The 13474-nt window shown below is 34.9% G+C and overlaps 1 protein-coding gene across 1 annotated transcript; it reads right to left on the reverse strand.

The window, feature by feature from the left end:
• Positions 1–3533: 3533 nt before the first annotated feature.
• On the reverse strand, positions 3534–12304 carry LOC126669206 (uncharacterized). Its single transcript, XM_050362611.2, has 9 exons — positions 11432–12304; positions 10644–10773; positions 9503–9993; positions 8785–8865; positions 8506–8610; positions 7083–7196; positions 6647–6730; positions 4435–4512; positions 3534–4254 (listed from the first exon to the last, which is right to left on the reverse strand). Exons 1-9 carry the CDS (start codon positions 11750–11752, stop codon positions 3982–3984), a joined length of 1677 nt encoding a protein of 558 aa, XP_050218568.1. The 5' UTR covers positions 11753–12304; the 3' UTR covers positions 3534–3981.
• Positions 12305–13474: the final 1170 nt, after the last annotated feature.

Genomic DNA, 13474 nt, shown 5'->3' on the forward strand with positions numbered 1-13474 from the left:
CGGTCGGTTCGGTCGATCGAACCGAAAAAATCGAAAACCGAAATTGAAAACCGAAAAAGGTATTTTTGAAATTAAAAAAAATGTATTTTTCGTAAATAAAAAAAGTCAAAAAAGAAAAGTCAAAACTTGCAATGTAAAGTTGTAAATAAAATGTCGAAACATGTATTTTGAGAAATTACCACGATTGAATTTGGTGAAAATTCACCAAATCGAAAAATGGTGAGGGAAAAACAATGATGACCTTTGGAGAAATCCTAAGTGACCAAATATATCCTTAGAGTCTTGCATATTCGCAAGTGGTAGTCTTGTGCCTTTTGGCGACAAGTGGTGACGAAGGTTTCTCTATCGTTGGGTTCTGTGGTATAAGATCTGGCTCATTTATTTCTCAATCATTAGCTAACATAGCTAATTCCGTTTCACGTTTTTATCATTCTGCTCAATATTTATTTCTGACAGATTTATCCCTCACTTAAGATCTTTTTCTTCTGATTGGTTGCTTAATAACCCAATACATGCGCAGTATTTTCATGTATTGTTTGCCCTAATTAAGTGGAAGATAAGGCTGTCGCGGTGTATTTTTCTCCTTTCTTTTTTTCTGTGATTTTTTTAGTTTCTTGTTATGGCGAGTCTCAGAGGTGTGGTGGATTATGAGTCCCGATTTCTTGTGGAGAAGGAGGAAGATGGTGGATTGGATATTTCCGGGGAGGGTGGTGTTTGGTGGGAAGATTTCTTACTGACAAGGATGTAAATTGTACAGTAGTGAAAATGGTTATGCCACCAATCTGGAAGCCGGTAAGAGGAGTTTGTATAATGGAGGCGGCGCCAAATTTGTTTCTTTTCCAATTTTATTATGAATTGGATATGAAACGGTTGTTAGATGATGGGCCAAGGACGTTTGAATTCTATTTGTTTTGTGTAGACAGTTGTGAGTGGTGCAACAGTAGCTGAAGTTGAACTTTGGGACGCCGTGTTATAGGTCCATGTGAATGAAATTCCATTAGGTCTAGTGTCGAAAAAATTTGGAGAGAATATTGGAAATTACTTTGTCATAATAACCGTGTAAGCAAACCCAAGGATGGAAGTTCTTTACGTATTAGGGTGAGCATAGATGTAAGGAAACCCTTAAAGCGAAGAATGAGGCTCAAGAGGAGTGCAAATGCATGGAGTTGGGTCGAATTTCAATATGAAAGGGTGTATATGTTCTGTTTTTAATGTGGAATTATGGGTCATTCGAAGAAGTTCTGTGCAAATTTCTTTGATAATCCAATTCCGAAAGAGATAATGTTGTATGGTTCGAACATGAGATATGTTTGAAGAAAGGGTGTTACTATTCGCCGCCCGGTTTTACTTAACACCGCACAGGCCAAAGACATTTCTGCTCCTCTAGCAAAATTTCAAAAAAAAAGTTCTCTCAACTCATTCGAACACACTCGAACAAATACGTAAAAAGTCGAGTAAAATGACGGATAACGAGTATAATTCGACGGGAAACGAGTATCGACGTTCGGAAACAAGTTTTTCCGGCTTTTCCGAGATAAAAAATAATTTTTTTAAATTTTTATTTAAATTTTTTGAAGGGGGGCGATTGCGTTTCACGTCCTCTTCAGAGGAGGGGATGCCGGAGGAGGGGACAGTGAAGTCCCACGTCCCCTCCTGAAGAGGGAATGAACGACGTCCCCTCTTCAGGAGAGGACGTGGGAGATCCACGTCCCCTCCAGAGGAGGGGACATGAAATGGGGACGTCCCCCCCAAAAAAACTGGAAAAAAAATTATTTATTTCGAAATTAAAAAAAAAAACTTATCGGGGGTTGTCGATCTTTATTTCGTTCAGAATCCGACATTGCCGTAGAATATGAGGTTGAATATGGTTGAACGAGTTGAGAGGATTTAGGTTTTTTTTTATGATTTGGTTTTCTATTCAAAAATTGAAAAGGGTAAAAGGGTAAAGTGCCTGTGCGGTGTTAAGTAAAAACGGGCGGTGTTTAGCAATCCAGTTGAAGAAATCGCCGGTTTTAATGGAAGATAGATAGCTGAGAAATAGTACCAGGGCGGCGGAGGAAGGAGGGGTTGAAGGTGATGAAGTAGTGGTTTTGAATGTTCAAATGGGTGTAAATCTAAATATTGCCAATATTGGTAAAGATTATGAATTTCAAATTGGAAAGATAGGAGGGAAGAAAGATAGGGGGAATCCACTGAAATAGTGGTCAGAGTTGATAAATATTGAATTTCAGGAATTCAATGTTATCATGTGAAGTTTCTGATGAGGTGGTAATTGACTCTAAGAAAAAGAGGGCTAATTTGGGCCTTAGTAGCGGATTGGAGGAGAGTGAGCCAAGTTTTCATGAGGAGGATATGATTATTGACCCTACTAGTTATAGATCGGCATGCCTTGATAATAAGACCGACCCAAAGCAATAAGTTGCCTTGGTTAGAACTGCAGAGGAATGGCCACTCCTCGTGCAATTCGGTTCCTTCGTGAGATGGCCAGGAGGTTAAGTCCTTTTTTTTTGCGAGACTATGGTTATGGAAAAGAGACTGGAAGTTTTGAAGAATGTTATGTGTTATGATGGCATGTTTGTTGTAGACAATATTGGTAGAAAAGGTGGCCTGGCGTTCTTTTGGAGGGCTAAGTTTAAAGTCCAGGTTCTGGGTTCTAGTGAAAACTTCATCGACTTGAAAGTTGATAATGGCGTGGGTGTAGTGTGGCGATTGTCTAGGTTTTATGGGTGTCCAGAGAGGGGTGAAAGGCGTGAATCGTGGAATATCCTAAGAAATATGAGTATGAATAATGCTCTCCCGTGGTGTCATAGGAGACCTTAACGATATTTTATCGTTAGATGAAAAACGTGGTGGTGTGGTTCAGCCAGAGTGGATGATTGATGAATTTCGTAAAACTATTATATATTGTGGTTTGGAGGACATTGGGGCGGTAGGTTATAAGTTCACATGGTTGAAAGGGAGGAATGTTGAGGATAGAACTGAAGAGACTCAATAGGGTTTTCTGTTCCTCGGATTGGGTGGATTTGTTTCCAAATGATGATGCTCATAATCAGGAAACCACGACATCATATCATTTGCCGTTGTTTCTATATTTAGAACAGCAGCTAAATGGGGCTACAAAAAGGGTGTTTCGATTTAATAATATGTGGTTGGGTAACAAGGAATGCGAGGGCGTCGTTAATGAAGTTTGGGTTCGCAAATCAGGTTGTAGGCTTGATGAGAAACTGACAGAGACGAAGGAGCAGCTGAAGCAGTGGAGTGGTGATCGTGGCCCAAACTTTAAGAAAAGAGCTGCAATTTTGCATAGTCGCACGGATCGTGTGAGCAGTAGGTTGGATGTTGGGGGCAGATCGGAGTATAGCAGGTTGGCTTTGGAGTATCACACTCTTAATGATAAAGAAACTTACTGGAAGCAGCAAGCAAAGAGTTTCTGGTGGAGAGCTCATGGCTTCAGTGGATTTATTCAGCTCATTTTGTAGTACAAATGATTTGGGAACTTCTTTTACTTCCAAAACCTAACCACAATATCAAACCAAACCAAACCAAACTAAATTTTCTATTACATTAAATAGCCGGTTTGGCTCAAATTTTGCAAACCCATAGGGAAAGGCATCGGAAATGTATCTAATACAGACATCAGAGCCTTCCTAGCATACACGGAGAAGGGTATGTATACGTAGCATAAAATTTGGGCAAACCTAATAAAGAATTTATTGAACAGAAAACAAACAGTGCTTTTGAATTGATTTTTTGTTTTAAAATTAGTGTATGTACAAAGCATGGGAAACCAATGCATAACAGCGTTTTTTTTTTACCTTTTGTTGCAGTCTGTTGGTTGCTGATGAAGCTGGAAATTGCCAAGCTCCTCCCTAAACCTCTTTTTGGGTGGGATCATCAGAAGATATTTTATGAAAAAGCAAGTGTCATGCTCCTGACCGCAGTTCCCTGAGACGGGCTGTGAAAATTTCTATACTGCTTTGTTCAAGTTGAAGATCTCCGCCATTGTTTCTTTCCCTTCTTTTGATGCAATTTGAAAGGACTCCAACTTTTCCTGCGTGCTGACGACGTCTCACAAAAGAGCCCAGAAGCCAACGCTTGCTGAAGCCACAACTCGAATTCTTCTTCATCCTCGTCCATCATCTCTGCATCCAGATCCCAAGGGAATCTGCTTGAATTCGATCGCTGTGTCTTCTCTAGACCAACCATGTTTACATGGAAGCTAGGCCTATGGGTATTAGGCCTGCATGCCATCCCCTGCAAACACATTTTCATTTTAACATTACAGCCTTATACAATGGTCTAGCATTTAGCTCTTCAAACATTCGGAAAGTTCAGAACATATAGAGACCTATTAAATGCTCTAACTTCTTCACTCGTAACATGAAATTCACACATCAAGACTCAAAAAGAAAAAAGAAAAACAGAACCACTGACCTGACAAATAGCCCACTCAGACACATCAAAGATTTTGCTTTCCGCACAAACAAAAGCACGGGGTATTTCTATCTTCATCTACAAGAACAGAAATGAAATGTTTAAGCATAATAAACGAATTCACTTATATCATATCAATAAAAATTGAACAAAAGTGACAATTAATAAACAAAATAAATAACTATTCCCTGAACCAGAGATGAAACGATAAGATTAAGTTTTGATAATTTCGTCTTTAAGCCGTAGATAATCAGCCTCACCTCTATAAGGAGCATCGGGTAGTTAACCCAACAATCCAAATTCAATGTTCAAATCAATTTGATTATCATTTAAAGGGGAAACATAAAATTAATAAAACAAATATTCGTAATTTATTCTTCAGCAAAGCAGACAACAGAAAAGCAAAAGGATGAAAGAGCTTGATATGTTTGTTCTGATTTTACATGTAGAAGAGGGGAAAACAAAAATTTAAATGGGATTCAAACTACTACACATTCTATCATTCATAAAGCTTGCCAGTACCAGTTAAAAAAACATCAATAGGTTACACCAAATAATCTGTAGATATAGCTGCTCCAGGAAGAAGAACGTTTGATGGCTTTATACTTCATATGCACTTTATGGATGTATTCATAAGTACATTTCTTAGCAAACTGTCAATCATGTATTGAGGTTTTTCTTGTATTTTTCTCTTTTGTTTTTTTGGCTTGAAGTCGAACATGCGCAAGTAAAGAGTACAACACAAATGATATTTAAGAAAAAGCAACGATCCTAAAATAAACAATCTTTTTATTGGCAAAATAGAAAAGAAATTCTGAAAGAAGATGACATACATTCATCAGAATTTTTTTTATAAATAATCTTTCTTAAATGAAAAGGAACATTTTATTTTCTGCGAGAATAAAGGAGGCCACCACGTCATAATGCTTAAAGACATTCCTTTTAAGAGGCATTAAATTACAATTCGAAAGAACTGGGTAACACCAGATAACAAACATAAGATATGGGAAAGATAAAAATTGGGGTTAATTACTATCACCCCCATAAATGTAGGTTGGAACTACAGTTTCCCGCATAAATTTAGAAAATTACTATTTCCTCACAGATTTTAGTTTTCTTCAACAAAAACCCAACTTTACAAGGGAGTTTCAGCTATATAAAGTATAATAGTAATGGGGAAATAGTGATTTTTTAAAATTGAAGGGGAAAGCAATGATCCGGACCTAAACTTATGGGGGAGTAATAGTAATTAATCCTAAAATAATTGATAAACCCCAATAAGGCTCAACCACAATTCAGTCATCAGTCATCCATTAGACACTACTTTAAAATTGAAAAGCATGGTCCCCCAAATTTTATTCCATTTGCTAAGAAGCCCTGCAGATAATGTTTGGCGTTGTTATCAGATGGTCAAAGTCAAAAATTAAAACATATATATATCCTTCACCTAACAACCAAAGTGAAGCTTCCTTTCTGGGATCTTTTCTCTCTTTGCTATCACAAACCAATGGTTTAATTTCCTTTAATGTAGTTCCTTTTTGTTGCTTAAGAATCACTGGTCATTTCTTTCCTAGGATCTTTCTTTACTTTTCCTTTCCTACCTCTCATGTACAATTCAAGAAACTGTGAGGATACAGATGGAATTTCATCTTTTCCAACAGGGACATTTAGTAAATGAAGAAGACCTATAAATTTGATTTTACTGAAGCAAAGGCTAGGTAATTTTTTTCAACCGTAAGAGGGGCTACGGTAATTTACCCCAAAAGTAAATGTTTGAAAGGTTATGAATCGAAAGGGAATCCAAATCCCAATATATTGGTTTCGAATGGCAATGCATCATAAAACCTATATGTATATTGTTTGTTACTATCGACCAATTAATGTTTCAATAAAAATTCTTTCCGGCAACATTCCATTTCAAGGAATATATTTCTTTTTTTTTGAGAAATCAAGGAATATATTTCAACTGCAGACATGCCTGCTTTCTTTAGGATTCTTTTAACATGCGTCTGTTCTATGCAAACATAGTCGCCTCAACCATTTAAAATGATGGACTGGTCATGATCATTGGTCCAGTCATTTTATTTTAAAATCAATTGACCATACCAAGATGAATGCAAAATTAGAATTTAATCCTTTCAAACAACAGTAAATCCAACCTATGTTCATAAAAAAAATGCAGATGAAATGATTTCACTGTAAGGAACAATACCTTTTGCAGTCTATCAAAGACCAATGAGCCTTTGTACTCAACCCATCCATCTCCATCTTTAGCTTGATGATATTGGCAGCAATCCTGAAAGAATAGTATACTAAAGTAAGAAAACGGTAATAGGGCACATTTGGTTCGAACAGCACCGAATCGAACCAAACTAAAATTTAATTTTCTTAAATAAAACCAAACCAAATTTTAAAATATTTCAACCCAAATCAAACCAGCTTTGGCTTGTATGAATACTGAACTGAAATTTTCACTTTCAAAACCGAAATGAACTGAAAAATCAATTTATTTTTATAAATTTAAATCAAACTGAACTGAATTTATTTGTTCAGGTTTTATACATCCTTATACTGTGAGTATAGAATTGATAGCTGATTAGAGAGGAAGATTAAAAGAAAGAAAGAGTTAAACTAGCCAGGGAACTGACCTGACACCATCTGGCTTTGGCCTTACTCCTGTTTGTACAAACCCATATATGTGAATTACCACACTTCGTGCATTGTATACGCCTTGACTCCTCAGAGAAATAATCTTGATTGCTCTGCTTATGAGGGGAATATGTTTACAATATGTTTCTATGAATGTCACCATGCAAAGATCACAAGATTAACCAAGATGAACATGTTCCATATTTATGCAATGAAATACTGGCAATCGTTGCATAAGCGGCCAAGAGATCATATATGAATGAAAACATATACTCCAACACTCAGATCAATCTTTACTCTGCCTAAACTGCAGTGTATATTCTTTCGTCACCCTAGTTTTTAATTCATCATTTCCCCACAATATCAAATCATAAATCAACTCTCACACCAAAAGGCAAAACATAGTAATAAAGGGTAATTGTAACAAGTGAAGAACTTGTTCAACACATGGGGGTAAACAAAGACACATCAATGAAGATCAAGAATTATTTTTCTCAACAATCAAGTTCAGTGATCACGAATTATCTGCTTAATGAAAAGCCAATTCTTGCCAATCAGAATCAAGCTCCTTAAAAATTCTCCCTATTTCGAGAAAGAAAGGAGACAATGTCGTGACTTATGAAGGTGGAATCACTACCTTTGTATTCGTCATAGAAATAACTTATACTAACTAAATACACACTCCAAAACTGGGAAAAACCAAACTGTATAAGGATAACACCACCAAATTTTAAAGAGCACAGGCATTACACTAAATGGGTGAAACCAAACCTAGAAGAAGGTAGGAAAGCAACAGATATAACAGGAATTCTGAAGCCTTTAGCTGAGTGGCTCACTAAATTACAGCATTAATACCTATTTGACCAAGTGGGAAAAAATTAGTATTCTAATAACAAAATGGTATACTTATTGCTAGAGATTTAAATTGAAATTTCCCTTAATAATAAATCACTCATGTCAACCTCAAACTGGAAAGATCCAAACATTAAATGAAATGTTTATCATCTTTCTCTACATACTATAAGTACCAATGCCAATTATCAATCCAAGACAAGATAGATATTGGCGTACATCTTCGCAGCCATACAAATTAAAAGAGTAAGTCTCGGCAATTAAAAATCCTATGTCTGGCTTGGTTTTCACTCAAAGAAAGCTATCAATATACCATTAAGGTATAACATAATCCCTAAACGAAAGCTACATTAATTTTGTGAATGAGAGCTATAAAATTTTTGGCAAAATAAAAAAAAGGGGGGATTAAGAAAGCCATTCATCATCAGAACTACTTCAATATCTATTTTTGAGTTCCTATCCACAAATTAATTTGTTCACAGCTGCCCTAAATATAAATTGTACCATTTTTCAGGAATTTCATAAAATGATTACAGCCGAGATAAATTTTGAGGAAACAAATAAAATTACCTGGGGAGATCCAGCATGAGATTTTTGGCAAACACTCTTAGTCTTGGATTCTTCCTTCCTCAATTGCTCATCATAGTCCCTCTTCTTTGTTGAATCAGAAAGAACCTATGGATCATATCACTGATCAGTCAAAACAACAGGACCCAACACATCCTTGGATTAGCTCTCTATGAAATTTAAATCATAGACGGAGACACAGAAATTAGTAACTCGGCCAACCTGCATGTACATGTATGCATGAGGTAAATAGAGAAAATCATGTTGACTGTAGATGCTTACCTCATAAGCACATTGAAGTTTTTTAAATGATTCACTTGCCAAAGGACTTCCCATATTTTTATCGGGATGCACAAGCATGGCCTAGACACAATAACATAATAAAAGATAATCAGTTGGACAGCAAGCGGAAATGGATCAATGCAATAACAAAGAACAACTCGATTCTACTGCACAGAACATTGCACACCAACTCCTTTCACACAAGTACCAAAAGAATGTGTTCTGAATGTAATATGTCCTTCCTGCATGCAAAATCAAGCCTCAATGTTTCTCCTAGTATAATTTTAAGAAAGGGGATGAATATGGAGCTCATAAAGACAGCCCAATGAAAAGCCATAAGAAGAAAATGATAGAGTTAAGGCACCATAATTGATAGTTACTAATTCTCATTTTTGTGGTGAAATTCTTTGAAGACGTAAAATTGTCAAAAAATAAATTTAATATTATAAGGAATAAGATAAAGAGAAACAAAAAAATATATAATTATCAAATAACTATCACCATAAATATGTATACTTATCACTGTATAAGAAATAATAGCATATGTAATAATGCAAAAAATCAAACGGGTTATAGTTCAAATAAAGCATTAAAAAAATGTTTCCATATTTCTAAAAATGAAGGAATATACTGACAGAACAAAAAGAATCTGATGCACAAGAAACTGTGTTATAACATTGAGGCTATTTTATTATAGGTGTAGAATTCCCACACATACCTTCTTTCGATATTCTTTTTTGAGAACTGTGGCATCTATTCGTTTATGACGAGAAAATCCAAGTGCTTCATAATGATCTAGAGTATTTAATATCCTTTTCATCTCATCAGCCGAATCTGTTTCTTCTTTAACTACCTTTCTACTAGAAGACTCATTCTGATTCTTAACAATGGATGATGTATCTACTTTCTCGCTTGATGATTTGCATGATTGCACTTTTTCAGATTCATCTACAGGTATTGAGTATTCAGACTCTGCAGAAAATTCATCTGGCATAACAGGTTCTGGTTCCTTCTGCTCTTCAAAGTGTGAGTTTTCGTTGATGTTATCGCACCATTGGAGCAAATAATTTACAACATCATTTGACAAAAATGTAAGGTTTATTGACAGAAAAACACCATGCCATCCAACTCGAACTTTCACACAGTAAATAGCATATATAGTCGCCATTAAGACCACGAGGCGTGCATGGTTTAGGGAGAACAAGTAACCTGCATTTTTATACTACACACAATTAAAATCACAAGAATCTACAGAAGATAAAAGAAAGCAGAAAAATCATCCTATGAAGCATGAAAACTTTCTAAAATAGAATTTCTGAGTTTCCAAAACGTTTCAATAACTGAAACTCAAGGCTTCAGGGATGTTTCCTATTTAAAAAAAGCATGAAACACATTTCTTAAACAGAATTGCATGTCATTCAATAAAAAGTTAAACTTAAAAATACAGACTTATGCTAATCAAAATGTTTTTCTCGTTTTCCAACCAAACTCAAATTTCTCTTTAATTTTTCTATATTTCATTCATATAATGAAACTTGGTAAGACTAATAAATGACCTTACTGTTTGTAAAGTAGGTACTTGTATTATAATTGCATAATAATTGATGATCTATGACTTGAATAACTACGCTTAGGTCATTAATTAACTCATGCAAGGAAATGACATCAATATTACAAAAGGACCCATCACATTGCAAATTTTACTTTCCAATTTGTTTGTGTTACTATTATCATTTGAAAGCCATTTTGGCCAAGTTTAAGCATAGTGTCAGCAGAGAAAGGCAATGAAAGAGAATATTATGCTACCGACATCAAAAACAAATGAATGTGGATTGCAGAATATCAAACAAATCACATACCTCCAACTATAAACAATGTTCCAGTAATCCAGAAGTTAGCATACATCCATAAAATTAAAATTGCAAAGAGTCCTACAATGAAAAGTCCAGGAGTGTAACCCAAATACTGAACAGCAGCTCCTGCAGCTCCCTGAAATATTGCACTGACTGTTAGAGGCATTTAAGAAATAATTAATTACTAAAGCCGATGTAACTTCAACTTGTTGAGTTAACATAAAAACTATAATTTTTCCAATTAAGTTCCAGATTCAGCATCATCAATTAAGATTTATATGCTAATGATCAAAATTCAAAAGTGCATGCATGATAAGACTCCTGATAGAACCTTAGAGCAAGCAAGCTATAATTTTATGTCGTTGCTTTATTTAAACGTATCAAGAATGTATAATATATCAAGCAAGATTATACAATCCTCAATCTGCACTTGCTGTAAACTTACTATGTAAGAACATTATTTTCTTCATTTGTACACTCAAAAGCATTCACATGAATCATATCAACAACAATGATATCTAAATATATTTCTATTAATTTGATAAATCTATCCTGTAAAGAAGAGTATATTTGCGGGTCCTCTTCTCATCAATATATTTTGAAAAGAGACATAACTATTTAACAAGCAACCGAACAAAAAGTGTACAGCAGCCAGAGATAAAAGATAGCATACTAACATCATGATGCAGCTGGCTTATAAGTTTATAACTCATGTGACCAATTAGTTATACACAATTATCAGTAAACACAATGCTATAATAACAAACCGCAGAAACAAAAAGCAATGTACTCACCATACTAAGTAGGACATAAAGCAGACAAGACATCGAAGTGAGACTAAGAAAGCAACTCCACATAATAAGAAGCAAAGCTGCCGAACCCAATTCGATAACCGAATAAAATCCCCTTACAAAACAGTCTTTCCAACAAATCAACAAGAAACTAACTAACCCACCAAATCTCACAAATCCATTACACATCATCGGCCAATGCCGCTCAATGAACACACCAATCTCGTCTCGCAAACACAACGCCACGGTTTTTGCTTGCGAAAACACATGTTTCTGTGTTTGTAACCACTTCCATCCTTGCTTAACTAACCCAATATCCTCCATCACTAACTAAACACTAATTAACAAAAAACGGATAGACCCAACAAAAAAGCACCGATCTTTATGCATATCAAGATGCTATAAAAAACCTTCAATATCAATGCAAGTGGTAAATTCAACAAATTCTACAAATCCTAGAGTACATGAAACTAAAGGGTACATGCCAATGCTATCATCCATACTCTTAGGTTAGTACACAAAATCAAACAAAACCCACAAAATATTCACAAGTTACACGAGTTAGAAGTACCCAAAGAAGAAGAAATGAAATTGATTGAGTTAGTTAGTTAATAAAGAGCAAAGATAAAGACAAGGGTTTGATGTGGGTCATAAAGTATGAGAATGGATCACATTCAACGCAAATTGCTTCACATGGAAGCTTCAAAAAAGTGATCTTTTTTACAATTTAGTGTGTAGAAATTTGTTGTTCATTGAAGAGGGTAATGGTAAAATGGTAAAAGTGAAACCCTAGCTTTTATTTATGAGTTGGGTTCAGAGAGAGCTCGTGAAGTGAAGTGAAAAAAGTTTTGGCCAGAAAAAAAAAAAGTGGTGTGAGAGAGAGGAGTTGGCGTCATTAATTTATGTTTTGGATATTGGATTGGATGAGCTGCTTATTAATTATTTAGTAGGACCCATTTTTTTCATTATCTTCCCCATTAGTAGGCTCATAATTTCTGAACCATATTTGTTTAAACTACACGGCAAAATATAAAATTAATACTATATAAAAACCATAGTATTCTTTAAATTAAATTTTTATTTCTATTGATGATATGAATTATGTTCAATTTGAAAAGTTTGAACGAAAAGTAGACGCGACTCTTAAATTTGTGTTTCGATATCAAATAAATTTATTTTAATTTTTTAGTCAATTAGATCTAACATTTATATTTTCTAGGTCAAATAAGTCCACTTTAACTGTTTGGATCAATTAGACTAAAAACTCTCTAATTTTATTTGACCTCGAGATGTAAATTTGGGGCCTAATTGACCCAAGTGATTTATTTGTCCCTGAAAATATAAGTTTTGGATCTAATTGATCCAAAAAAGTTAAAATAGACTTATTTAATTCCAAGACGCAAATTTAAAGGTCGCGTTGACCTTTTGTTCGAAAAAATTTATAATCATGATCAAAATTTTGTAAGGAGGAACCGAATAAAGAAGTTTTAACGAATGTTACGATTGATTTAAATACGGATTTGAAGGGGGAGATTTGTTCTAATAAAGATGATAGTAAGAAGTAAAGTGACGATAGAAAATGGGTTGATTTGCTTAAAACCAGTCATAATAAAAATCATGAGAACTCTCTAAAGTTTATAACTCCTTTTGTAAGCGGAGGAGTTCGTATAAAGGATTTTAAAAAAAATAGTCAGATGAAAGCACACCATTCTTAGAAGTGTGTATGTATGATACTTAATTTCTTCAAACTTCATAAAGAGCAAATGGAAAAAATTAGAGTTGATTAATTTTCATCATATCAAATCAAATCTATAGGTTTTCATATTTAAATCAGGTGAGAGGAAAATACAAGCATTAGTTGATGGGCCAATTGCTTTTGATAAACATTCTCTAATATTGTAAGAATAGAAGAGGAATGTTTCCTTCAACAGTATAAAGGTAGTCTTCGTTTTAGTTTGGGTTAAATTCCCTCTATTACCTTGGGAATTCTGGAATCCTAATTCTCTCAGCTCCATGGCCAACTCGCTAGGGAGGCCTCCATTGGCT

This window comes from Mercurialis annua, linkage group LG2, assembly GCF_937616625.2.
Source record: "Mercurialis annua linkage group LG2, ddMerAnnu1.2, whole genome shotgun sequence".
In the NCBI taxonomy this organism is placed as follows: domain Eukaryota; kingdom Viridiplantae; phylum Streptophyta; class Magnoliopsida; order Malpighiales; family Euphorbiaceae; genus Mercurialis; species Mercurialis annua.

What these genes read in the sequence shown, in the direction of transcription:
- LOC126669206 (XM_050362611.2), bottom strand. Translation starts at nt 11,752, where the DNA reads ATGGAGGATATTGGGTTAGTTAAGCAAGGATGGAAGTGGTTACAAACA. An exon ending in CTCATGCTGGATCTCCCCAG is followed by an intron (nt 7,197 to 8,505) that starts GTAATTTTATTT and finishes CCTCATAAGCAG; the next exon opens with AGCAATCAAGATTATTTCTC. An exon ending in CCAAAGCCAGATGGTGTCAG is followed by an intron (nt 6,731 to 7,082) that starts GTCAGTTCCCTG and finishes CTATTCTTTCAG; the next exon opens with GATTGCTGCCAATATCATCA.